This window comes from Alosa sapidissima, chromosome 1 (assembly GCF_018492685.1).
Source record: "Alosa sapidissima isolate fAloSap1 chromosome 1, fAloSap1.pri, whole genome shotgun sequence".
NCBI classification, from domain to species: Eukaryota; Metazoa; Chordata; class Actinopteri; order Clupeiformes; family Clupeidae; genus Alosa; species Alosa sapidissima.
The window spans coordinates 49211042-49237142 of record NC_055957.1 but is presented as its reverse complement, the minus strand read 5'-3'; the positions used below and the strand labels follow the sequence as shown (position 1 = coordinate 49237142).

Below are 26101 nucleotides of genomic sequence, written 5' to 3'. Positions count from 1 at the left end.
ATAGGCCTGGAGCCCGGTCCACGTGCCACCACACACAGGGTCCTTAGAGTTTAGCTATCAGGCACCTGATCCGGCGCCCTGGATGTCCCAGCACAGAGGTTGCTGTGTTGAGGGTCTGCTTTGAGAAACTGTCACACAATCCATTTGATAACTTGGGTTGATTGTTTTGGTGAGTCATGAGTATGCCACCTTAAGTACAAACATTATTTTTTTTTAAAAGTGCATGCAAAATTTTACAATACAGATACAAACAAATTGTAAATGAAATGAGGGTCTCCTAGCCAGTATATTAATTCAATAAGAAGTGAGAAAACATTTTTGTGAGGAAGTGAGAAAGCTATTTCTTTCCTCACCCATGTCTTATAACCCTCAACTGCAGTACACGGTCGTAATAATTTCAGCATTATCTAAGCATCTCGTGCAAACTAAACCATGGATATCCGTGCGGTCCTTGGAATGCTGTCCTGTAAATATTTGCCCGATCACTGTCTCTATCTTTTGTTTAGGGTGGATCTTCACTTCCACAAACTGAAGATGAGAGCCAGAAAGTCTGAGGATAAAAAGAAACTGGCATAGCACATAAAGTGATATAAAAAGCCAGTTGTTCTGCAAATGGCCAGTCTTGATTTTGCGAAGACAAATGGCACAGAGAAATGCTGGAGGTCAATGAGGAGTCAAGGTGTATCATTCTATTCCTCACACATTGAACAAAACTCACATTTCAGATGTCACCTTGATATTCTGCAGTATGTTTTATTAGCAGTAGACACTGGCGCATGGCGTGCACTTTCTAGCATCCAGGAGATTAATATTGCTGCAAAGTTGAACTACAGGACAGTGGCTACTAGATACAAATTCAAATTGAATGTCTAAGAAAGAACTTTAACTCAATGCAGCTGTTTTTTTTTTTTGGCAGTGCTCAAACTGAATGGGCAGATATTGTAATAATAGACTTTTGTTCCTACATAACCTTTGACCCCAGACTCACCCCATAATATGGACTTGTAAGTATTAACTGGCGTTTTATGAAAGTTGTGTCTGGGAAGACTAATAATGGAGACATATTACAATGTTTTTTTTTACTGCTACGGTAATTTGTATAAATGATTGTATTGCTCTCCCTCCCTCTCTCTCTCTCTTTTTCACTTTTCTCAATGTGTGAGTGTAAGTGTGTGTGTGTGTGTGAGAGAGAGAGAGAGAGAGAGAGAGAGAGAAAGAGAAATAAAGAGAGAGTGAGTGCAGAGAGAAAGATGTACATGTGCTGCATGCATTTGGAATTATAATCATGCCATTAGTCTAAAGTTTTCTGGGAACCCTGTCCAGACTGAAGTCCAGGATAGAAAACAACACTGCTTTTCCTTCTCGCAGTGTCATTATGTCACCTGAGAGAACGCCCTGACCTCATGGCCTCAATTGCCTGCAGTGCAGTCAAAACCCTTATTGACCCTCCTCATGCAGCATGAAATGAGGCAATATTCCCTAAACGTTGAAACAGAGCTACACTCACCTGTCTGAGGTAAAAAAACAGAACTGATAGTTATGTCTCACTGATTTTTAAAAATCAGTACTTTGAATGACAGCATCTATACATTGCTGATTAACTTAAGACTTCACTATTTCTTCTAATCACAAACATGCTTAAAAATCTACCAGTGCATGGTAGCATGGGGTAGGATCTATTAATCACTCGCCACTGTATTATGTGGTTTTCCATCATGATGTCAAATTTTTCTTTAGCCGTACAATTTCCTTTATCCATGAGTCAAATGCTGGGACTCCCAATGCAGGAATCTGCCTGTTTGGAATATTTTTACGGCCCCTCCAAACTTGAACTATTTCCTGTGCACCTCAGCTTTTTCAGAGAAAGCCCAGTGGTGCCATTAGGCTGGATTAATGGTCCTTGCTTTAGAAAGGGTTCATTTTACAATCCTCATCATTTTCGTTACCTCTGCTGCCTTTCAGCAGCCCAGATTGTGACCTTCCTGTTACCATATTTAGGGTGTGCTTCATGAGAGGGCTTGTTGTTCTCACCTGTGTGAATTGAGCAATAATATTTTATGGCCATAGCCACTTCTACATCAGGAAATGTCGAGGTCAGGTGGAGTAGGATAAAGGTGCGGTCCTCAGAGGCATATTAAAGAAGCTATGTTCTCTGAGCCCTGAGAACCTGCTGTAGTTTGGAATGAATCAACGCATCATGGCAGGATTAGTAAATGCATGCCTTCAAAGTAGTCAAATCAAAGTGTTCATGCAGTTACTCATTCTCTATTGCCACAATGTGTCTATGAATTCAGAGGTTCACTTTATACATCTTTGTGTTAAAGATCTATGGATCAAAGTACTGCTGTCATTTTAAATATGTAAATATGTAAGCATGACACTGGATTTCCAATATAATATATCACATCTGAATAAATAGGGATGATACTATTATCACCTTCAGATAGCAGCATCAAAGTTCAATTTAGTTTTGTTATGAACAGAAAAAGATGCGTATTTCATGCATAGATTTCAAACATTTATCGTGCACAGAGTGGGTATTCAGCCTAAAAGGCAGCCGTAGAACATGTCACAGCCTCATCCGGACGCCTGTGATAGGGCCTCTGCTCAGCTGGGATGTTGAATGGCCTCAGTTTCTCCCTGGAAAATACACTAATTATATTTTAAACACATAATAACTGACACTGATCACTTTAGATCACATTAGGTTCAGCGTGTATGTCTGAGTCTGCTTTATTTTATAGTCTGTAATTATACTGTATGTGGTGTCTCTCTCTTACTGGCCAAAGATGTCCTGGTCTATGTTGTCCAAGTATCTCTTTGTCTGTGACTTGAAAGCAGTACTTCCTTTTTTGTGATTCTTTGATACTTTTTGGCAGATGTTGTAGCGGCCTGGGCCCACTATACACTGACCACAGAGGAAGAGAATGAGAAGTAAGTGGAAACATCTACTGTAGTCTTCAGTCGATGAAACAAATCTGCCTGTCAGAATATGATAGCATTACACTTCATTTTATAATTAGCTATACAGTATAATTATTTATTTAAATTTATATTTTGTTCTCTTCTGTGCTGCTCCATCAACAAAATGCCATGTATTTGGGTAAACACTGCAGGTCCTGATTCAAATAGTGGGCAAAATGCATGAACTAGCTTTTGTGGTTAAGGTCTTGCCCATGGTGTTGAATTAGCTAATTGATTTTGCAACAGTTTTGAGTTCAGTTCTGAGTCGCTTTGGTGCATTTCTCAGACTTGAATATCTAAAAAAACTACATGTTTAATTCCCACATAATCTAGTCACTTGTGCACATCATAAAATAAATTTCCCATTATTTTGAACAAATAGCAAATGCTTTTGTACATCCATATTGATTGTGTAAAAATGTCTGCTATTTTTTACATTATCAATTCCTCATGTCATGTTGGTCGAAATGCATTATACTGGCTCTCCGTTGAATCATCCTACCTCCTGCAAATTAGTTTTAGTTAGACTTGAGACTTTGCACTTTGCCCATCATTAAAACGAGGGCCCTGTGACTTACAGAGTTGCCCATCATTAAAACGAGGGCCCTGTGACTTACAGAGTTGCCCTGCATCGGCTTCCCAAGCATCGGGCCGAAGCGACGCGTGGGGGAGAAGAACGGGGGTGGATTACTATTCTCCACCCGGGAGAGTGGAGCGATCATGTAGTCACTAGGGCCAGGACCAGGCTGGTTCTGAGTGCACATAATTATGATATGATACCCGTTAGACTGGCGGACAGACAGACAGACAGACAGGCAGACAAACACACACAGACAGACAGACAGATAGACAGATAGATAAATAGATACATACATAGATACATAGATACATACATCCTTTTTTATCCCAAAAGAAATTTAGGCATCCAGTATCTTATATGACACATGCAGAACAAGAAACACAATCACAAGACTATAAAGATGCAATTGGTAAAATGCAATTGTGAAATGATGGTGATAGTGCGTAAGTGAACAGTACAAAGTGGTTACTAGATTGGTGCCCAGTAATCAATTTCTCATTATGCATTTGTTTCACAGTGCAGCAGGGGGAAAGGATAATAAATGGATGTGTGTTACAATCTGGAGAGATAAGTGTGAGTGTGTGTGTGTGTGTGTGTGTGTGTGTGTGTGTGTGTGTGTGTGTGTGTGTGTGTGTGTGAGAGAGAGAGAGGGGGGGGGGGGCAAGAGAGAGAGAGAGAGAGGCAAGATAGAGGGGAGAGAGAGGGGGGGCAAGAGAGAGAGAGAGAGAGAGGCAAGATAGAGAGGAGAGAGAGAGAGAGGCAAGATAGAGAGGAGAGAGAGAGAGAGAGAGAGAGAGAGAGGCAAGATAGAGAGGAGAGAGAGAGAGGGGGGGCAAGAGAGAGAGAGAGAGAGAAAGAGAGAGAGAGAGAGGCAAGATAGATAGGAGAGAGAGGGGGGGGGGGGGTGAGAGACTGACTGCTGGTTCAGGTCTCTGTGCCAGTGTGCTGTGGTAGATGCGTTCGCTCGGCACGGTGGGGAAGCGCTCCATTTGGCCAAATTTGCCATGTTGCCTCTGCTTCTTGAGCCCGTCGCCAAACATGGGTGGCAGGAAGAATTGTCCTGGATTCACAGTAGCTGTTCTCTGAGACACGCAACACATGTCCACATAAAACGGGGACAGTCTAACAACCCACAGCCAGGACCAATTTACCGGTATCTTACAATGACTCCTTTTTTGTAAAAAAAATAGATAAATATATAGCCTTCAAAATAATATTTCATTATCAATTAAATTCAAATATAAACAAATGATCTCTGTTTTTTTACCGGAGCTGCAAAGTATCCAGAGTTGATGGGTTTGTCTCTTCGGCCTGTGAATATTTCATAAGGCCCTTTCTTACCGACATGGTGCTGCAGGATTAACTCAGTGAAGGACTTCATCTTGTACGTGCCAGGGTACAAACCACAGTCCTGCGAAATACATGAATGCATAATAAGCTTCGCTCAGTAATGCTTAATCCAAACAGTGCACCATATATGTATAGTAAAACCCTTTCTCTACTTCTGATTCAACTACTACTACTCAAGCACTGATCAATTATTGTTAACTACTGCTACTAATATATCAATCATATCATCATCATCGGCATCATCATCGTCGTCATCAACATCATCATCATTGCATTGTCATTGCCATCTCCTTCATCATCATCATCATCATCATCACTACAGCCCTACATTCCGTGATGTTTTCAGGAATGAATAAGTTATTGCTGAGACCACTAGGAGGATCTCCCACCACTGGTCTCTCTGGGAACCGCTCCACTCCAGCGTTGATCGCACAGCTGCCCGTGGGTCTGGCCCTCCTCTCGTCCAGCAGACTGCTGGGGAGGCCCCCTTTCCCATAACTCCCCGGGCCTGCCGGACACTTCTGCCCAATCACACGTTCAAGAACATTTAGAGTCTTGGTGAAGATGTGTGAATATGACATCACTGACACAGGCATCATGGAAGTACACAAAGATAAGCAGAACAATGATGAATTGAAAATACCATAAGGTTTGGAATTATCACAGGAGGAGCAATGGATGGAGAATGACACTGCATCATTGACTGGGATGAGGTACTGTATGTACTTTCATGGGTATTTGTCTCCCTCTAGAGGAGTCTCAATGTACCTTTATATATTCCTTGAATCTGTCCTCACGAGAATCACACACACCCCTCACACTGCTGGGTTTCTCCTTCAGTACATCAGTGAAACTTTTGAGGTTGTATTTCCCAGGTCCAAGTGCATCTCTCTGAGGCACAGACAGACATCAGACAGACAACACTGAGCACATAGACTGTTTTGTGTTTTGTGTTGCAGTCAGGGGACTACACATTTTTTTTTAAAGTATATTTGTTTGGGCTTTTTATGCCTTTAATTATAGGACAGTGTAGAGTGACAGGAAGTGAATGGGAGAGAGAGCAGGGGTGGGATCCAGAAAGGACCACGGGGCGGGAATCGAACCCAGGTCGCCGGTGTACGGCGCAGGTGCCCCAGCCAGTTGCGCCACAGCTGGGGCCAAGGGACTACAATTTAACGTTTCTGAGAACTATAGCACTATTTATAACAAAAAGTCAGATTAAAAACAGTGCTACATGTACAGGTAAGGGCACATGACTCGGGTGTTTCAGAACTTTTAAATGTGCATTAAATTCCATTTATTTGCATTGTCTGGTACGAACCAGCTGGCATTGGATGGTCCATACCCTCCGATGGAGAATGTGAGGCATGTTAGCTCCCAGCTGCTTCCTCCAGACCTGTCCAGCTGTCCCGCTCTGCACTGCACACCGACTGAGGTCGCCAGCATCCACCTCATATTTACCTGGGCCCAGGCTGCTCACCTGCACAACAGGTAACAGCAGCAATCTCATACATGTCCCTCACAGACTCATCTACAATGACGTGTTTGGAATGAGTTCATTGTGTTGTTCACTCTGGAAGTTAATGCTGCTCCAGCTCACCAGATCATCAGTGAATCTTTTGCAATATGGGGTTTCTGTGAATGTTCCAATCTGCTTTGTTTTAGGATGGACCCCAGAAACATCAAACCTTTGAGACAAAAAAATGTTTTCAGCTAATATTTTAAAACTTTTAAAAACCTTCTACAAATGACTGCAAATAATCATGTATACATGTTTTGAACAATATCACCATACTTTGCAATATCAAAATGTGAATAATAGTCTAGTCTAATGCATTAAGAAGTGGAACTAATTAAAGGAAACAATACAGTAGAATTGTGGAATTATATAAGGCATGCAGGTAACTGTCCTGCTTACATATAATTAACACAATCTCTAGGTAAAATCATGGGGAAATTGTGTGAAAATTGCATTGAAAACCTTGCTGACTGTGTCCCAAATGGGGCCCCCTTGAATTGCTTTTGCGCCATGCTTGATCATTCCTGTTTACAGTTCCAAGTCCATATCATTTTAGGTTATTACATCTAAACCAAGCCCATTAATGATAATGCCGTTTCTGCTATGAATCCTTTCTTTGGCTGACGTAATCTATTGTACGGGACTGCATTGTTGCGTTTACTAGCCTACGCCGCAGGTGTCAGGGACTTAATTTGACCACTAGGTGTCACTGGTGAATTAACATTCAAGCTTTGAGTGCAGACAAAAGTTGCCATCATTTTCAGTTGCCCTATGAGTCAGATTTTCATTCGACAACGTCCACATAATCTGCTGCTTCTCACATGTAGTTTCAAGATCATTTGCAGTGACATGCTTCATTAGCTACAAATTAGCTTGTAGTCCTAAAAATAACCCATAGCACAAATAGCTTTCAAGTAGCTTGATCGCGTGAAGTCACCATTTAAACCTGTTGTATTGAGAATACAATTCATGAGAAATTTGTATTAATTAGCCTACACTATAGCCCTAATTCACTAGTTCTACTAACAGAAGAGGAAGCAGGCCTAATGGCTGTGACAGCATAATTCACATTATTGTTTACATGTTTGTGACAGAATTCTCTCCATATGGGTCTGACACAATGGTGCGCGTTTGTCTTTTAAAGAGAATATTCTGTTACCTGTGGCCTAGCATCACGAGTCGATGTGAGTTAGCCTGACTAACAGGCTCTCAAACCAATAGCGACAAGTGCCCAAAGAGCTGCCATGAATACCGAAATTCGTATTTAGGGGAAAGTGGACAGTTCAGGAATCATGCAGTGCGGCTGAATGAGTAGGCTATGTCCCTTCGCCTGCACACATCACTACGAACGAGTGTGCTGGGCAGTAGCTGCGACTAATTACTTTTAGCACGCTTCACAGTGATACAGTTCATCTAGCTATGGAAGAAGTTATACATTCTGGGACATGTCCCGAATTAAAAGATTTGGAAGTAAAACTTGGCATGAAAACACCGGCGAGTTTGTTGAGATGCATGAGAGAGGATTACACAAGTGATGAACGCCCCCTGGATACTGATGAGAGACTGTCTATGATTCTTCCCGAGGAACTTTTTGAGAAGATGAAAAACCTGAAACTTCAGATGGTAAGCAGTTATTCCACAGATGGACAGGATATTTTACAGAGAATTGTGTAGCCTAATTTCTGCCATTAGCACTAATGACCGGCTATCGACATCAACATTGAGGGGGTGATGGCTCTCCTGCCCGAGAGGTTATGGATAGGATTTAGAAATTGAATATGTGAAATGCAAGTGATTGTGAACTGTTACCAAACTTTCCCCACTTTTATTGGTGATGGTGCACATGTAAGACCACTTAGTTTACATCTCGTTTACTAACCATAGAAATCAAATGCGTTCGCTGGTCTATTCTTGTCTTTTCCTAACTTTTCTCACCTGGGTAAGTTACATTTCTTACAGGAGCAGGTGCGATCGGCAGACGTGAGAATTATGCGCCAGTTGCTGTCGCTGCATGAAGGTATGGAGATGCTCCAATGGCTCCAGGGTGATCGGAGCACCCTCACCAGTCTGACGGGTAGCCTGACAGGCAGCCAGTCCAGTCTGGGAGAAGCGGCTATGGTCCACGAGCCCGGTGGCGAGTCCCCCAGCTGCTGTCCAAATACACCACCTGAACCTGCGCACAGGACGTGTCCCTCGCCATCTGGATCCGCACACTGCTCCACATCATGTGAAGATTCTATCGAGATCTCTAATCAAGCTTGCTCAACAGTGTCCAGTCCATCTGATCTAACAGCTTCATTACATGAGGGTGGCCCAGTGGATCTCAAGGGACTGGCTGCCGTTCTCCAGAGGCCCAACAAGATAGACTGCAGCAAAGATCTGTTTGTAGGCACTGTGTCATCTGATGGCAGTGGGCTGGCTCAAAGCGGAGTTATGAAGGGTGAAGTGATAGACAGCAGTGAGGGAGGTATCCTGTCTACCCAGGAGGAACCTGAGCTCTCCTTAGGTCAGAGTGAGGCCCTGCTGGGCTATGATACTCACTGGTGCTGGGTGGAGTCAAAGGATGATGTGACCTTCCTATGATAGGCTTCCCTTTTTCAGCTGTAGCCCACTCATCTCACTGAGAAATAGGTTACATTGGTTGCAGAATGATTTGCTTTAGGATACTCATAGACTATATGATTATGCAAGGAATCTATAAACAGCAGACCTGTTAGCCTGTTTAGTTGAGTATGACACAAGCCTTTACATAGCGCAACATTTGCTACTACATATGTGAGAAATCGGTATAGTTTTAAAAAGTCAAGTTTCTCCATGGTAGCTTGCCAAATTATGAGTTTAGATCTTTCCACAACTCTGAATGGTATTGTCTATACCATGCCTAGTGTGTGCATTGTAATGGTTGTGGAGAGAGCAGTCACTAGATGTCGAAAGCTTTTGATACTGTATGTACATTTTAACCACATGGGTTGACAGCTCCCCCACACAGCATAAATGTCTCTTCAAAAAAACTCCAAAAATCACAACATACTGCATAAAGCTGTTGTTTCATAGCTACTGTCAGCTCAGAAACGTTGATATTCAGGATATGGCTGCAGTGACAATTAAGTGTTTGATTATTTAAATAGACTTTGCAAAATATATTTTATAAATCATTAAACACTAACAACTCTTAAGACACCATGTGACTAGAGTCTAAATCCCAGTGTGTCTGCTGATTATGACAGCTAACGGAAACTTCCTCAAGAGTGCAGGACTTTCCATTGAGGTTAACATGTGAGCAATGTGTAAAGATAAGACCATCTGCTGAACAGAGATACTGCAGGCAGTTATACTGTGCTGATGATTGAGGAACGGAGATGGAAGTTTTAGTAACAAGTGTTTTTACTAAAGCATTTGTGAGTTTCTGTAAAATGTCTCTAATTGTTAGAGAAAATAAATGTAAAATGCACTGTGCACATTTTATTTTGTTCCATATCCCCTTTTAAAGTGATAACTTATGTAATAAAATAAGCTAAACCAACTTGTTCACAAAATTGTATTTTTCACCATAACTCTGAAGAATAAGTTTATTCTTATAAAAAATAGGAAAACCATGCATTTTACATTCATGGTGACTGATACGCTGGGTTAAAGGTACACTATGCAAGATTTTCACCTTTACGAAGCCAATTTGATGGTTAACAAACTTGTAATAGGTGGATCATTCACCTAGCATAGCTATACAGCATAGACGTAGCGAGTCGCTACCGAGAAAACCAGCCATGCAACTTCAACTTTAGAGGGAACTCTACAGTCGCCAAAAATACCTAAACCTGCATAGTGTACCTTTAAATACAAAATTGAACATTATACTGTAATATAGCAAAAAGCTTTAACAGAAGGTTACAAAAGGTTTCAAATGCAATCATTTACTCAATTCCCAAGAAGATCCAAGCCTAGGTGGTTTAATACTGACACCATCACCACAGACATATCTATAGGCATAATTATGCAGAGCTGGGGAGATTAGAGGGAGAAAGGTTCCAGCCACATTCATTTCAACACCAGTGCTATCTAATTCAGCCAAAATAATGACTGTCTGCCACCATCTTTGAAATTGGCATGGCATGCTCATTTCCGGAAACATTTTCACAATCAAGCCAATTTGGTGCCACCTTACAGATGGCCACAAACTATGTTGTCCATGTCGATTGGCTGATCCTCCCAGCTTGGAAACTGGCAACATATCTATATTGGCAACATACTCGTGTCCATCAGTATGGTGGCTAATTGGCTTGTTTGTGAAAATGTGGCCGAAGGTGAGTACATGATGGATGCCATTTTTACAGATGCTGGTAGCCAACAATGATGCTAACTGGCTGAAGCTAACTTTCCAAATCCTGATCCCTGGTTCACACTGGTTCCTTGCATACTACCTAATCTGTCATCGTATATGGCCTGCCTCATGTAGGATTAACCAAGTTGTGATTGGTTCCTGGGTTTTCGAAAGTTTGAATTGAATAATTCCCAGATGAAACTTAAAAGCGATCGCAATTTTTACTGGATTCACCCAGACTAAGGGCTAGACATACATTTTGAAAACATGGCAAGGCACACTCCAGTAAAAATCCCAGTTGTTGTTTTTTTTCCAATACAGAAATCACAATCACTGAAGCACCTTGAAATGCATTCAATTCAACTATACAAACTCTGCAATATTTCACTTATGATTATGTTGCCACTAACTCACTGATTCTTCTCTGGGTTAATAACTCTGATCTTGGTAAGGCCTTCTCCCTCTGGTTCCACATTAATACTGAAAGCAGCATAGACAGGTGCGTTGAGACTGCAGTAGAATGTATGCAGATGCTCCAGTCTCAGTGCATCATAAAATGACAGGATGCCACTGTCCACATCCAGAAACACCCCAATTCGGCTGGGCAAACCAGGAGCGGGGTTGGTGAAACAGAACTTGTACCAGCCATGTTCAGCACAGAACTGGCCTCTGCTTTGGGTATAGCTCAAGGCCCAGGAGACATCATCACTGCCAAATGCTGCACTGGCCACCTCACCCTGGGGAGGTGCGTATGAGATGCCCACTGTCCAACCAGGGACATCCGCAACCATGACCTCCCAATGGTGCACTCCATCTCTGAAGGCATCACAGCCCAAAACAGAGTATGGACCACCTGAGTGTTCCTTGTTCTTAGACAACCACAGTGAGCCACTTGCAACACACAACTCTAACCCGGGATGAGCTGACTGTGGGTTAAGCTTGATATCATCTCCTGAAAAAACAACAAGGCATGTAAAACAAAACAAAAATATGTCATATACTGCATTGGATTCATGCCATCTATGGTTGTTTGCATATCAACAATGGTAACATATCGACAATGGTAACTATACATATAAATAATTACCGGAAAATGTCCCCTTCAGGGTCTGGAACAGTGGCATGATCTTTGCAGAGGCAACAGGCTTTGGTCCTCGCCACTCCCTCACCTCCTGGATCTGACGACTACATGACTCACCCTCATAAAGGTCTCCCCTGATGAGAAAACAAACAATTAGTGGGGATCTTATTCCAGGATGCTTTGCTGTTGCTTCTGACAGATCACTTATTATGCAACAATGTCACTTTTTGATCATTTTTATAAGTAACTAGTGCTGGTAGGCATCATCTCTAAATGAATCTCCATGATACATGGCCATGTGAAGGATGGATAAACACAGCTGCCATTCCACCTAACCGCTAGAATGTCCCATATACAGTTCTGTGGTTCATGTCAGACCATTCCACAAAAATAAAAATAGCTTCACTAAAGACTATAGGCTAAAGACACAAGCATACTCGCAAGATTTCGGTCAATGCCAATGGGTGATTCAATTAACATCAAGTATGCTTTTGTTTCAATTAGTCTGTAATCAGATTAGTTTAGTAGATTGCTAGTTTTTGGTCAAGAACTCATACATTACTTGTGATGATCATCACAGCTAAATGCAGACAAACTGTGTCAGTAACTTCAATGAAGCCAATAGACTACTACTACTCAATAATTAGTACAACGTTGACCTACCAGTCAGTGTTCTGTGACGTCTGTGATGATGAGAGAAAGAACAATTATCAAACTTGCAACAAGCTTAAATATGTTGCAATGGTATCATTAATCATAAATTATGGTATCATAATTTAACAAAGCATTGTAATAATAGTTATAATACATTAACAATAACTTTTATAGTAATACGCTATTTCATAGGGTGTTGCAATTCCTTAACAGTATCATTATTAACCTACTGCAGTGGTTCTCAAACGTTTTCTGTCATTCCCCACTTTGGAGGTAGGGAAATTTCAAGCCCGATCAACCCGGCAAAATGGTAACGTTCAAATATATATTTTTTTGTATTTTGGTTCCAAGTTACATTTTCCATCTCGCTCCGCTGGATCGGATGTTATTTTAATTAATATGTTGGTCTGTTTATGACTCTTATGTTTGTGTGTGGCTGTTTTGATTTGAATCTATGATCTTCCTTGTCAAAAAAGAAAACCATTATTAAAGATAGGCACATTTTTTTATTATTATTATTTCCTCCTGTTCCTCGCGCCCCACCTGTCATGTCTCTATTCCCCACTAGTGGGGCCCGCCCCACACTTTGAGAACCACTGCCATATTGTATGTTCATATAATGCACATAAATGATATAATAGATGAGGTGGTGCATGTTACCTGCAGTAGCAGCAGTGGGTCCTGAATGGCCAGAGCCTGTTGTAACCCCTCCTGTGCCTCTACCAGCCTTCCCCTCATCTTCATCAGCCTCTCTACCCTGTGCTTCAGATTCCTGCTCTCCTGAACCAGGTCCACCGAGAACCGCTTTTGCCAAGCTTGCTCCTCAAAGTCTAGGAACAGTTTGATCCTCCTGAGCAAGGATGTGCAGTCCACCTGTTGATCTTCAAGTTTCTTCTGTGTGTAGTCAGTTTGGAACAAAGATAAAAGGACATGCTGTCCAAAGGTCAGAAACATGTTTCACAGCACATGTACATATAGGCCATTTGATAGCCAGTACTCAGAAGACAAGATTTTGAAGTGTGGGTGGTGAACCTCACCTTGGAAGTGGATGCAGTGTTCTCAATATCTGCCAGACATTGTTTTATTTCTGACAAATTGCCTCTTACATCAGAAAGCTTGGCTTGGCAATTCTCCTAAACAAACATGGGGGAAAATAGCTTAAGACTGATCTATGATATTAATGCAGTGGACTAGATAATATTTTAAACATTTTACCTTCAGATTTGCTGTTGCATCTGACAATTTGACGACACTGTGCCCTTCTGTGTGTTTGGCCTCTGAAGGCAACATGCAGTACACACACAGGGCAGCGTGGTCTGTCTGGCAGTAAAGTTCAAGTTCCTTTCCATGTGATTTACACAGTTTGTTGATGTTGGATATAGGATTTACTAGCACGTGTTGTCGAAGAATACTGTTCTCAAAATGTGGCATAATATGAAGGGTGCAGTAGGACTCCTCACAGTTCAGACATGTCTTTTCAGCAGGAAGTTTCTGTTCGCCCTTGCAAATGCTACAATCGTGGCCACTTTGTCGACTTTGGTGGTACTTTTCCAGGATGTTATGGAGGACGATATTCTTCTTAAAATCTATTCGCACATCACACGGCGCTAAGCAAAGTGGACATGTGTAGTGATGTGATTCATCCTCTTCAGTCGATGATCTTTTTAACTGATTGACGCATTCTTCACAATAGTTGTGTCCACATGGCAAAGTTACTGGTTCCACAAATATGTCCCGGCAAACTGCACAAATTAGTTCCTCGTCCAAAGACAAAAAGTCAGCCATTTTTGAGAAGTTATGACAGTCTACCAGTTCGCGAGGGCGAGGTTATTATAAATAGACCTGTTTTTGGCATGCTTACCCACGTGACGTGGCAGAATAGCCAATGCAGAAGCGATTTCGACAAACTGAAAATCCATTGACAGCAGCCCATATTAGAGACGGTTGCTTGATCTTGTGTTAATATCATAGAGGTTATAAAATTATCTTTGCCCGCATGGTGGTCTTTAACCTGCAGCATTGTTACAGGTTACACATTCTGTGATACAAAGATCGATTGTTCCGAGTGATCTCGTTATGTGTTACAGAATAAAAATGTGCAATTCAGACCATCGCTTCAGTTATCTTTCATTATTACCATACCATAGCCTACCACTACCACGATCGTAAGGTGAACGTAAGGTGAAAGCAGAGAGGGTAGAGAGGGAGCTAGTAATCAAGGATCTTTGGTGAAAGTGCATAAAATGATACACACAGAAGTAAGAGTGCAGGGCCAGATCGAGCGTCCCTGCCAACACCTAACTACCACTTTTGTTTACATTCACACGGTGACGTTTTTTTACAACCAATTACCACCGAGAGATGAAGAGGAAGAGTTTGAAATACACCAGTGAAAACCAGCTACGTCACATACCGGCTCAGCCTCAGAGTAGGTTTATCCAGAGTGGGCTAGGAATCAAGGATATTTGTGTTGGTCTCCGTCATAAGAAGTAATCGGCCAAGAGTTTGCGCTCTGCAAAAAAAGAATCAAATCGTTCCTATCATCAGATCTTGATTTCCAAATGTTATGTAAGTCTTTCAGTCAAACTGTGTGTGTTGTCAAGCAAGCGAACACATGTGCACTGGAGCTTTTGAATGCTCCAGCGAGCAAGCTAGGTGTCAAGCTAACATAAACTCTGTGCAGCTAGGTTCTAACTGTTAAAACACCAAAGGAAGACTGACAGGACAAGCATGAGTTTAATAGTTACTTTATGATTTTTGTCAAAGCGATCTCTGATTATTTCAAGTGGAATACGCAAACGTTCGAAATGTAGGGTTAATTTAGCATAACTTCACTAAAGGTAGTGCTCTGGGCAACCTAATTAGTTTCAAAGTAGCTGTTAAGCTGTTGTGATCCCTACAAGGTCAAAAACGCGAGTTTGCAGATTGCAGTTGAGGTTGCATCCCATAAATTCCAACTGTAACTATTAGGTACTGTTAACACAACCTCTTTGAACATGCAAAAATATGTAAAGGCAACATCCGTGCGCAGAAGAATCTCCCATGCATGAAATTGTTTCACCCAACGAAGCACATTGTTATATGCGTTGTATGTATGTTGTAGCTAAATCTCAGTGAAGTAGAAGATAACATTGCACCCCAGCCCTGTACATTTGAAAAGGTGTCGACCAAAGAGATGATGACTGATTTGCAGGACCATGGTGATGAAAGCAGTTATGAGGTGAGAAAGATTTTTCCCAAATGAATCCAGCATTCTTTTCATTTTCCCAAACTAATAAACATCTGAACATACAACATACATTTACATTATTTTATTTGTACATTTAGTACCTTAAGCTCAATACCTGGTTCAATTGACTGTGCCTTCTCTAAGGTCCCTGGAGGGATGAGGCCTTTGTCTACAGATGAAGTCTTTCGTGAGTCATCGCTCTACTCCAGAGCCACCAGGGACGAGCTCCCACTCAGTACTGGGGACATGGACGGGGCCTGGGACACTGACAGTGGGAGCAGAGGACGCAGGGCCCACCACAGCAGACTCTCAGAGGACAAGAAGAGCAGGTTAGACTTGAGGATACCCTCTCTACTGTACACAGAGAATGCATATCTCCTCAATGTATATGATATTTACTTTGAATTGAAAATATATTGAAGTAATATGTTAACTGCATTTACAATTAAGTACTTGTGTGATATGGCCCCTGTTCTTTGTCTACAGTTATGATGAGTTTGTTTCATCGGACAAAGGACTTCTGCTGAAAACTCTCATTGATGCCGAATCTGCTGCCAACTCGGCTGCCATTCAGCTGGTGTCTTTTAAGGACATCTTGGACGATGACTTTGGGGTTTGTTAAATTCTTTGAAAATAAGAGACTGGCTTGTCTTGATTTTTAGAGCTCAAGTTAGTCTTGAACGTGGAAATTATAAAATTGGCTCAGATGTGTTTCCTCTAAAAGTGTGTTTAAAATCTGATTATAGCCAATCCTAAACATGTATTCTCTCTCTCTTTCTCTCCCTCTCTCGCTCTCGCTCTGTGAGTTCGAGGTGACTCACAGCTTAGTGTTCCAAATGTCTGCCAAAGATTCAGTGTTCCTCTTTTGCTCTGAAGGACTCGAGGTGCTCCAGTGATTTGCGCTTGTCCAGGCAGAAAGGCCTTTTGTTAGATAAGTTGGAGGTCTTCAAGCGTATCAACAAGTCTGTCCGCCAACAGCTGAAAGAGCTACAGGATCAAGAGGTGGGTGCTGCCATGGTTGTGTGGGCTTGTGTGAGCTGGTGGACTCAAATTGCAACACAAGATAAACAATATAAACAGTGACAATGACAATATAAACAGTGTTTTGCAGAATGACTGGTGGCATTTGGAGGACTTTCAGTTAGCTCTGATGTAATTATTTGTAATGCTCTGTCCTAGGCATGCCGCATGGAGACAGACAGACAAATTGATGTGTTACTGAAGAGGCTGACACAGACAGAGAGTGAAAATCAGGTGTGATTTTTATTTCCATGCATCCATGTTTTTGCACACATTATGAAGTATGTGCTGCTCTTCATAACTTCTGATGTGTACCGGTATGTAAGATTTACATTTCTACTGGAGATTTGATGGATAATAAATAATAAATAACTTTGTAGCATTTGAAATCCAATCTGAGTGACCGAGAGAGAAGAGTAGAGGAACTGATGTCTCTACGGAAAAAAGAAATGGTAAGCATACTTATACTTCTTCACTTAATTAGGCATAGCTTGTTAGTTTGATATATTACCCATCATTGTTTGCTTGGTGTAACCTCCACAGTTGTGGTCAAGACATAAGACACCACACTTACCACCCTCTCAAAATGGTCCCCAATCATCATAATGTGATGCCTGCTATTCCTGCATGCTCATTGCCATGTTGGTCATCATAAAGTAGAACAAAAAATGACGTGCCTGTTTTTGATGCAACCCATCAGGAGAATGCAGAGTCCGTGGTCCAGCAGTCCAGATCAGTGGAGTCCACTCGGGCGCACCTCCAGAATCAGCTCCGCAGCAAAGAGGCTGAGAACAACCGCCTGACTGTCCAGCTCAGGGTATGCTGCCAACTGCATTACTTTATTTCCCATTTCGCACAGTGACCAGTGATGCCAGGCTCAAGCTATACCCCAGTGAAATGTACAGTGAAATGTAATACAATACAGTGTAATGTGAAATGTAGTACAATATACAGTGAAATGTAATGTGTCTCTCTGCACCCTCCTAGGGTTTGGAGAGGACAGTCACCGAACAGAAGTTAGAAATTGACGACATGAAGGGTCAGATCAATGCTGTCTTGGAGAAGGCGGCACAGGAGAAGGATGCCCTGAAGAGGGCCACCCGAGCTCAGAAGCAGAGGGCCGAAAGGTTTGAGGCGGCCATGGAGAAAGGCTACGACCAGCTGAGAGACAAGGTTTGACACTTGACTTTGGCAAGGGAAGGGTGCCTGGGCTCTGTCTGTCTCGCTAAAGTGGCTTTGTGCAGAATTCTGTGAGATTTGAGTTGTCTTGAACGCACCAACCGCACCCTTCCATCGACTTGCATTGTATTTGATTCAACTCATCACTGAAGTATAGAGTGATGTTACAAGACTGATGGCCCATCCCTTAATACTGAAGGTGTACATTATGGTTTTCCAGTGAATTTGAGGAATCTGGTGAATGAAGCTATCTGTTCCTCACTTCACTGCTTGAAGTAAGAGCACAGGGTGGAACCAACTTTTATGCTCAAAACAGTCTGAATGACTGGCTAAAGGTTACAATATGCAAATCTCACGAGAATCATGAAATGTTGCCTTGTCAGTTGATAAAGCTCTTTGGAGTTTTTGCCTGTTTTTAATCCTTCACCTCCATGGCAAAGCATTTTCATTGTGTACAAGGGGATAAGTCATGAGAGGTTTGCTATTTACAACAGCAGAGTAAAATATAAATATATCGCAACTCTAGAGGGAGCTCTGCAGTTGGCAAAAATACCTAAACCTGCATAGTGAACCTTTAAAGGTTCTCTAAGCACGGTTCACTTCTGTTAACAATTCAAACAAAATAGCGAGCTAGCTCGCCCCTTTCTCCCGTGCAATTGAAAGTGACAAACGTGCATCTCGTGATGGGCTGGAACAATTAGTTATGTTTCATGGTTTTTACAATGTATTCAGGGGACAGGCAGTTAGTGGATTGTGAGGAGATGTTTGCTGTATGTGACAAAAAATGTTTTAGCTTAGAAACCTTGTAACATCACTAAGAGCACCTTTAACTAACCGCAAAGTCCATTTAGAACACGGAAGACAATTTAGTGGTGTGGCTCTGAGTGCTAGCATGGTTTCAATGATGGTCAAAATCTGAGTATCCTAATGTCTGACTATTCTAATGGTGTGGTATTGAACTGTGGTGTGTCCATTCGGAAGGACGTGAATCTGGCAGAGATGCGCGCTGAGAGAGACATGTGGAAGACCCAGCACGAGCAGATCGCTGAGGAGAAGGTGCATCTGGACACAGAGATCACCATTCTGCGCGAGTGAGAGACCATCCGCTACTTTATTCAACAGGGCTCATTGGGTGCTACTTAAGCGGGCTTCTCCAGCGCAGCGATGGTGCACTGAGGTGACGGAGATGTGTCTCTTTGTCTTGTTTTTGAAGTCAAATCACAAGCCTGACTGACGAGCTGCTGAAGGAGAAGGATGCAGCAAGTGCTGCCAATGCCGTTCTGCTCAAGAAAGTGGAGACCCTGAACACTGAGAACGGCGAGCTTGGCCTGGAGAATGCAACACTCAAGGTGAGATATTTGTTGGAGTGTAGTGGAATCACCTTGTTCGTTGTACGCTACTACTACTTCTTTTTTTGGATTGCTTGTTTTTATAGGTGTTTTATGGTGATTTTTTTTATGTTAGTCAATGGTTTGTCTGCTTTTTGTCGTTCATGTGAAGGCCTCAATTTCGGAGTACGAGTATAAGTTGGAGCACTCTTTAACCGTGTACCAGGAACACAGCACACGATCTGAAGAGAAGAAAAGCCAGCTGGAGCAGTACCAAATTCAGGTGCACATCTGGGTCATGACATCTGGTCTTTTACTGCCTGCGTGTGTTGCCCTCCATTGTGTGTGTTGTTCACTTGTTAGATGTTGTGAACGTTTAAAGGATAGCAGACGCATGCATGCAAGCATAGCGCCTGCTGTGTGGTTTACTCTTCACTAGGGATGCACCGAATCAGATTTTTGGAGTTCGGCCGAATACCGAATCCACTGGTTAAGATTCTGCCGAATCCGAAACCGAATACCGAATCCTACTCCATCCTCAGTCCATTAACACAGTAAACACATTTATGAAGTAAATAACATCCACAGCAGTGTATATTTTATTTTATTTTATTTTAACTGTAAAAAAGGCAACATTAGGCCAGGATGACTATTTTGACAATTAGGTCATCTCAAGATCCAACCAATAGCCTATACAAAATATGAGTCTTAATCCCATAAAGTACAAACCAAAGTGCAACCAAGTAGGCTACAAACCAAAATCTTTCAGTTTTCACCAAAGTGCAACAATGCAAATAAAAGGTTTTTTTAAATCAAAATGTTTAGTGACTAATGGTTGGCTATTGAACAATTACTCAAAAAACTGCTGTTGTTTTGGTTGGAACAGCTAAACTGCGATTAACAATAGCCAAATATAACACAAAATTGTAGGCCTAATCACACACCTATAACCTTAACCTGTAGGCTAACCTCAACCTCTTACATGAAATGAACGTTCCCTTTCAGGAAAACAAGACGCTTGGCATTAAGAGGTGACAGCCGGTTGCGAGTGTGGGAACGAATGTCCCTAGCAGTACTGAAAAGTCTTTCTGCAAAAGTCTGGGCACAGAGGTTGGTGGCGCACAGAGATAGATCTTTGCCATTTGAGCCAGCAGCGGAAATCGTTGCTGGTTTGTTTTCCACCACTGGAGAGGATCTTCTCTGAGGGCAATGAGGGGTTCGCCGAAAAATGCACTTATCTCCGCGTCGGCACCTGATGTGACTGGCTCGGTATTGCTGCGGTAGAGATCGTCCCAGCCGCTCCAGATTCCTGAACAGTGTCGTTTAGTGCGAGGTGTCGGGCCTTGTTCCTCAGGCTGTTCAGTTGCCGTAGGCCTAGCAGATGCGTCTTGATCTGATTCACGCAAACGGGATACAGCCTCCTGCACAAGCAACTTTGAATGGCACTGTTCTGTGTCACTCACCCAAAATTTCGCCTTGTATCTGGGATCCAGACTTGTTGCCACAACTAAGTGGCCATTCTGCTCGCTTCCCTCAAACCTATCCTGCAGAGATTTCAGTAAGCGGGTTCTCATCTGCTTGATTCCATGACCGTCTGTTTCGTTGTGGATATAGCGCTTCAACATCATCACAGCTGGCAGGACAGTGGATATACACGCATTTTCTGCGCTTATTTCTCGAGTCAACTCCTCGAATGGTCTGAGCACCTTGAGAACATCCTCCATCAGAGTCCACCTCTGTGCATGAATATGTTGCATCCCATCTGTCTCGGACACATAGATGTTTATGGCACGTTTTTGTTCTATTAAACGATCATATCATAAGATATGTCGAATTCCATCGAGTTGTCACGTCCTGAATTAAATGGTGATTTGGCAGCCCCAACTCCTGCTGTAGAGCAGAAAGCCTTGATTTAGCACTTGAGGAGTGCCTAAAGTGACCAACAGTTTTCCTGGCCAGTGTGATCATGTCAGAGACACTTTGTTGTGACAAAAGACTGTCGTGGATGCACAATTGGAGCGTGTGTGCAAAACAGCCAGCACTTGGAATCCCTGCCTCGGACATGGCTTTCCGCATGTTTGCAGCATTGTCCAGGTGACACTTGTTAACAGGTATGTCCCACGCTCTGATAATTTCTTGTAGTGCATCAGCAATGTTTAATGCGGTGTGCCTTCCATCGAATGCTTCACATCGAAGAATAGCATGTGTGTGTTGAAAATCATCATTAATCCAATGTGAGGTCACACTGATGTAGGACTGTGTGTACTCACAAGTCCATATGTCACATGTAAATGCAAAAGCCTGTGCTTCGGTAACGTGTGCTTGTATGCGGGAAGTGATGGACTCTCAGCAAAAAAGCGTCTGGAGGGGATTTTGTAACGTGGCTCTAGCAGATGGAGTAGCTCATTGAATCCAGTGTCTTTACATTACATTACATTTAGCAGACACTTTTTGACCAAAGTGACTTACATATGTCAGCTATATTACAAGGGATCACATTGTCCCCAGAGCAACTTGGGGTTAAGTGCCTTGCTCAAGGGCACAACGGTGGAAGCCGGGAATTGAACCGACAACTTTCAGGCTACTGCACGCTAGCCCAGCTCCTTAACCACTACACTACCACCGCCCATAAGCAGTGTCTTATGCTATAGGGCTGCAAGTCAATGGCTATCATTTTCCCAATTGCTGCATGAATGGCTTTGGCTCGTGGGTGATCTGAGGCCCACTGTTTGTTCGGTGTAGGACTGGCAAAGCTGGTGATGGTCGTCTGGTTAACACAAGTTTTTGGCTGTGACTGTCCTTCCTTTGCTGTACCTGAAGTTGCTGCATTTTGGCTGCTGTCTGTAGATTCCTTCATGCACAACTCGTATTCTTTCGAATGTTTCATACGCAAATGTTTTAACAGCGGCGATGTTGTGTACTGTTTAGGGTCCTTACCACCACGAGACAAATCGGCATTGCAAATTGAACATGTAGCTCGACTAGAATCACCTTCTTTGGACTGAAAGTACTGCCAAACAACACTTTTTCTGCTCACGAGTTCCATTTTCACTTTCTCACTCACACAGCCTGAGCTACTGCATTCGAACGGGCCACCTACGTAAACACCTTCCTATAATCAACGGCGGCGTCATGACGTCGACCAGCGTAGCGCGCATAGTGTAAGCGTAGGGTTCGGTTCGGTGGGGAAAAATTCTAAGGTTCGGCAGAAACCGAACCCCGTCAAAAAATCCAATATTCGGCCAAATCCGAAACCGAATCCTGGATTCGGTGCATTCCTACTCTTCACTAAGGAAAAATACATAATTTGTGATATTTCATTGTCATCGTGATTACAATGTCTTGATCTGTTCTCTTTCAGATAGCGGAGTTACAAACAGAGGTCACAGACTTGAGAATAAAGCTGGAAAGCTTCTTAAAGGAGAAAGACAATATCATAGACGGAAGACATGCTGAGGTTGCCAAGGTAACAGTACATTTGAACTGTTGGTTCATTTGAAGATCAACTTAATCAGTATGGTAATGGTCACTGAAATGCATAAAACCATGCATCCCAAATGGCCTCTCATGTAGAGCATTATTTTTTGTGTGTTATATTGAGATCTGAGGAAATGTTATTAACATTTTAATTTCTTCAAGCTTTACTCCCAGTCCTTTTCACATAGTGGGCTCACCCACAGTCACACTGGACACAAGGGAGATAGTTGCTCTTAATCCCATGTACCTTAATCTGTCTAATCATTTGATAGGCATTCCTTGTTAAGGTCAGGATAAAAGGAAGGAGTAACAGAAGAACAAGAACATTCAAGAACATTTAGCTGAAATATTTTCTGAAGAAGTTTTGTGTATTGGATTGGATTTAGTCCTATTTGCTATGTATATATGGACAAAAAGGGGCAGAGAATGTAGACGCACACAGAGCTGCTGCACCATATCCGGTCAGCTCACATTTATCTGACTCTTGTCTGACCTGACCTTACAAACCACAATCATTACCCACTCCCCTCCTTCACCCATACACAAACACACGCACACACGCACACACACACACACACACACCACCATGCCCTGTGTGTGTGTTTGGCCCCAGGCGCGGGAGCAGCTTGAGAGCCGAGTGCTGGAGCTTGAGGCCTGCCCCGAGCTCCTGAGTGCTACTGAGCAGCACCTGCTGGACACTCAGGACAACCTGCAGCGCTCCGAGAGGAAGTACGCGGAGCGGGCCGAGGCCCTCCGCCAGCACCAGGCTAAGGTGTGCTCTGCGTCTGTGTAGACGCCAATCCACCAAGCGGTGATCCTGTGTGTAGCCATTTTTCATTGTGGTGGTCGTTGGTGTTGGTGTTGTTGTTGTTGCGTAACTTCAGCCACAAGGTGGCAGCAAACTCTGTTTGACGTGCCCTGCAAACTCTGTTTGACTGTGTTCCTCGCAGGCTGTTTCAAGGCGCCAGCTTGCTGTGGCGTCACTGCGTAGGCTCGCTGTGTTTGGCAGTGTTGTGCTGTGGTGTCCTTGTTCCTTCCTCACCATCTGAGAGTTCAGGTTCGGTGTTGTGGTAGATGCCCCTGTTAGCGAAACCGAGTCCACACTTTTCACTTCTCACTTTTTCATTATTTTTTGTGTTGAGCGTGTGTGTTTGTGTGTGCTGAATCCCCATGCTCATCCACTGACCTCATGATTTTCTGCCTGATCATTCTCAAATATTTGTTTTGTAGGCCGAGCGACAGCTGGAGAAACTGAGGTCCTCTGTCGAGATGAAGGATTCAATTAATGAAGCCAACAGTCAGCTGCAGGAGAAAGTGGAATCCCTTCAGAAGTGGGTTTCCAATCAAGAACTACTATTTTTAAACACATTTTAATCACTGGAAATGAATCACCCGTTCCTCTTGTTCCCTCATGAGCATAGTGTTATTGTGTTATTGCCAGGTCAGGAATCGTGATCTGGTGTGAGGCCTTTTAAGCACTAGCTTAAGAACATTTTGTCCTGATATTGACTGATACAGTTCACACACACACACACACTCACACACACACACACACACACAAATGGCACAGTAACCAGAGCAGTGGGCTACCATTACACTACAACCATCATGAGTGTGCATGTGTGTGTTGCTGTGTGGTCCAGGCGCATGGAGGAGGCCCATGCTGAGAACAGGGAGCTGGTGCACAGGCTTGGGGCCCAGGAGGAGGCCTTGCACTACAGCAGCCGTCAGCTGGAGCAGCGCTCCGCAGAGTGCCAGGCCCTCAGCCGCCAGCTGGAGACCGCCCTCACCGACGTCCGTCTGCAGGTAGGCACCTCTGACCTGGGAAGCAGATGTGGGATGGTTATCCCTCTGGTCCTTTAAAAGCTCAAGAGGGCCAAGACTGGACGTTTCATAAAATAGTCTCATAACATGGCAAGGGCCATATCTCTGATAGGATGAATGTTAAGACATGGTGACATGCAAAGATTTGAAGCCACCTGTGTGAAGAATGAGGAAAGTTGTGTGTTTTAGTCGCTCTCTGTGCCTCTTCAGGGCCTACGTTTCAGCACGGGATTGTGGGTATTGCGCATAATTTATTCAAGTCCCACAACTCTAGCCATCATAATGCGAGAAATTCTCACGCACATCTTACAGCACTGTCTGATAACGTTAATCTAATAATAAAACGGCGTGAATGTGGGACTATTGACCGGACAGACCAACTACTGACTTGAATTAAACGTAACCCCATTAAGAGACACACACGCGCACAGAACCACTTTGCAGGTGCTCTCTCTCTCTCTCTCTCTCTTTCTCTCTCTCTCTCTCTCTCTCTCTCTCAAAAGTGTAGCAATCAGGAACTGTCAGGAATTCCCCCCCATTTTGAAAAAATCATTTTAAGCCCTGGTCCTTGTGTGAAGGTGTCCAAGGTGAAGGAAAAGACATCGACCCGAGAGGTCAATCTGCAGGCCCGGATCCAGGAGCTGGAAGCCGAGAAAAACAGGAAGGAGAACGAGCTGAAGCAGCTCAGGCAGAGCAAGATATCGGTATGTGATTTTTTTTTTTGCAGCCTCCATAGTCTGTTGTTTGTTTGTTTGTTTGTTTGTTTGTTTGTTTTTGTTTTCATTATGCCCTTATCTGTTTGGCTTTGTTTGTCTGTGTTATCGCCATGTTTAGTTAATGGAACTGTTCTTTTTCCTTATTTTAATGTTTTTATGGAAGCCTTGGAAAGGAATGGATTTTTAACACCCAGTTCATCTTTTATGTATCTCCCCTAATACACAGAGTGAGAAGCAGTATGAAGTACGCCTCAAAGACCTGCAGCTGAGCCTGGATCAGTCAGAAAGCCACAAGCAAAGCATTCAAAACTATGTGGATTTCCTCAAAAACTCCTACTCCACTATGTTTGACGAGGGTCTCCCATCAAGCTTGGGATCATCTTATTTCTTAAAGTAATGCTTGCAGGTCTACTTTCTGTTTGTTCTACATGTTTGTGTGTGTGTGTTTGTGAGTCTGTGTTCCTGTCACTGTGTAAGCATATCAGAGATAATCATTGTTGTGCTATATTACAAGAGAAAATTCTGTGGAATTCACCCTCCAAATGTAATCTGTGACCAGTTCCATGGGTTGTATTTATACATTTTATATATTTATTTGTATAGACAGATCTATATTATTTCATGGTTTAAATTATTAAAATATGTCCTAAGTCACATTTTGTAGAAACTGGCAGTTATTTATTACATGTGAGCAACTTGTATGTCTCCCTAATCCTTTTTTGTTACACAACTTACAAAATCTGTGTCATGTTTAATCTTTGACCTAACCATACCACACCTCAGCTCTGTGAAAAGCACACGTCATGTTTAGCCACCAACGCCACTGCTGACGTTTTTAAGGCAAAGATAAATGGATTTTTTG

At 42.7% G+C, this 26101-nt stretch overlaps 4 protein-coding genes across 10 annotated transcripts; 2 read left to right on the top strand and 2 right to left on the bottom strand.

The window, feature by feature from the left end:
• Positions 1 to 2505: 2505 nt before the first annotated feature.
• LOC121716368 (lymphocyte expansion molecule-like) lies at positions 2506 to 8665 on the bottom strand. Its single transcript, XM_042102482.1, has 10 exons — positions 8349 to 8665; positions 6495 to 6582; positions 6216 to 6374; positions 5663 to 5785; positions 5284 to 5415; positions 4812 to 4955; positions 4462 to 4626; positions 3582 to 3716; positions 2781 to 2908; positions 2506 to 2640 (listed from the first exon to the last, which is right to left on the bottom strand). Exons 3-10 carry the CDS (start codon positions 6261 to 6263, stop codon positions 2547 to 2549), a joined length of 969 nt encoding a protein of 322 aa, XP_041958416.1. The 5' UTR covers positions 6264 to 6374; positions 6495 to 6582; positions 8349 to 8665; the 3' UTR covers positions 2506 to 2546.
• On the top strand, positions 7226 to 9589 carry LOC121716384 (leucine rich adaptor protein 1-like). 2 transcript variants are annotated; one of them, XM_042102483.1, is made up of 2 exons: positions 7226 to 8036; positions 8373 to 9589. In XM_042102483.1, the coding sequence occupies exons 1-2, from the start codon at positions 7833 to 7835 to the stop codon at positions 8994 to 8996; spliced, it is 828 nt and encodes a 275-aa protein (XP_041958417.1). In that variant the 5' UTR covers positions 7226 to 7832; the 3' UTR covers positions 8997 to 9589. The 2 variants fall into 2 exon arrangements, with proteins under 2 accessions (XP_041958417.1, XP_041958418.1); XM_042102484.1 differs by lacking the exon at positions 7226 to 8036 and adding an exon at positions 8050 to 8258.
• Positions 9590 to 9954: 365 nt separating this feature from the next.
• LOC121716289 (E3 ubiquitin-protein ligase TRIM41-like) lies at positions 9955 to 14743 on the bottom strand. 3 transcript variants are annotated; one of them, XM_042102476.1, is made up of 6 exons: positions 13682 to 14743; positions 13504 to 13599; positions 13127 to 13399; positions 12476 to 12495; positions 11819 to 11946; positions 9955 to 11683 (listed from the first exon to the last, which is right to left on the bottom strand). In XM_042102476.1, exons 1-6 carry the CDS (start codon positions 14249 to 14251, stop codon positions 11142 to 11144), a joined length of 1629 nt encoding a protein of 542 aa, XP_041958410.1. In that variant the 5' UTR covers positions 14252 to 14743; the 3' UTR covers positions 9955 to 11141. The 3 variants fall into 3 exon arrangements, with proteins under 3 accessions (XP_041958410.1, XP_041958412.1, XP_041958411.1); XM_042102478.1 differs by having other exon boundaries at positions 13127 to 13357; positions 13682 to 14742; XM_042102477.1 differs by having other exon boundaries at positions 13127 to 13360; positions 13682 to 14741.
• Positions 14744 to 14839: 96 nt separating this feature from the next.
• LOC121716207 (outer dense fiber protein 2-like) lies at positions 14840 to 25895 on the top strand. 4 transcript variants are annotated; one of them, XM_042102471.1, is made up of 18 exons: positions 14840 to 15034; positions 15660 to 15686; positions 15840 to 16024; positions 16182 to 16308; positions 16572 to 16697; positions 16875 to 16949; positions 17096 to 17167; positions 17416 to 17532; positions 17703 to 17888; positions 18876 to 18985; positions 19108 to 19243; positions 19395 to 19505; positions 22584 to 22688; positions 23313 to 23471; positions 23930 to 24030; positions 24343 to 24505; positions 25102 to 25227; positions 25466 to 25895. In XM_042102471.1, exons 3-18 carry the CDS (start codon positions 15852 to 15854, stop codon positions 25634 to 25636), a joined length of 2058 nt encoding a protein of 685 aa, XP_041958405.1. In that variant the 5' UTR covers positions 14840 to 15034; positions 15660 to 15686; positions 15840 to 15851; the 3' UTR covers positions 25637 to 25895. The 4 variants fall into 4 exon arrangements, with proteins under 4 accessions (XP_041958405.1, XP_041958404.1, XP_041958403.1 ...); XM_042102470.1 differs by having other exon boundaries at positions 15609 to 15686; XM_042102469.1 differs by having other exon boundaries at positions 14841 to 15034; positions 15570 to 15686.
• The last annotated feature ends 206 nt before the right edge of the window (positions 25896 to 26101 follow it).

Coding starts and splice junctions, on each gene's coding strand:
- LOC121716368 (XM_042102482.1), bottom strand. CDS start 6,263: ATGCCTCACATTCTCCATCGGAGGGTATGGACCATCCAATGCCAGCTG. Junction 5,416..5,662: donor GATTCAAGGAATATATAAAG/GTACATTGAGAC, acceptor GTGATTGGGCAG/AAGTGTCCGGCAGGCCCGGG. Junction 2,641..2,780: donor GACCAGGACATCTTTGGCCA/GTAAGAGAGAGA, acceptor TGTATTTTCCAG/GGAGAAACTGAGGCCATTCA.
- LOC121716289 (XM_042102476.1), bottom strand. CDS start 14,251: ATGGCTGACTTTTTGTCTTTGGACGAGGAACTAATTTGTGCAGTTTGC. Junction 13,400..13,503: donor ACACTGCATCCACTTCCAAG/GTGAGGTTCACC, acceptor ACCTTTGGACAG/CATGTCCTTTTATCTTTGTT. Junction 11,684..11,818: donor CCTGAAGGGGACATTTTCCG/GTAATTATTTAT, acceptor TTGTTTTTTCAG/GAGATGATATCAAGCTTAAC.
- LOC121716384 (XM_042102483.1), top strand. CDS start 7,833: ATGGAAGAAGTTATACATTCTGGGACATGTCCCGAATTAAAAGATTTG. Junction 8,037..8,372: donor AAAACCTGAAACTTCAGATG/GTAAGCAGTTAT, acceptor CATTTCTTACAG/GAGCAGGTGCGATCGGCAGA.
- LOC121716207 (XM_042102470.1), top strand. CDS start 15,642: ATGATGACTGATTTGCAGGACCATGGTGATGAAAGCAGTTATGAG. Junction 23,472..23,929: donor TCCGCCAGCACCAGGCTAAG/GTGTGCTCTGCG, acceptor TTTGTTTTGTAG/GCCGAGCGACAGCTGGAGAA. Junction 24,506..25,101: donor TCACCGACGTCCGTCTGCAG/GTAGGCACCTCT, acceptor CCTTGTGTGAAG/GTGTCCAAGGTGAAGGAAAA.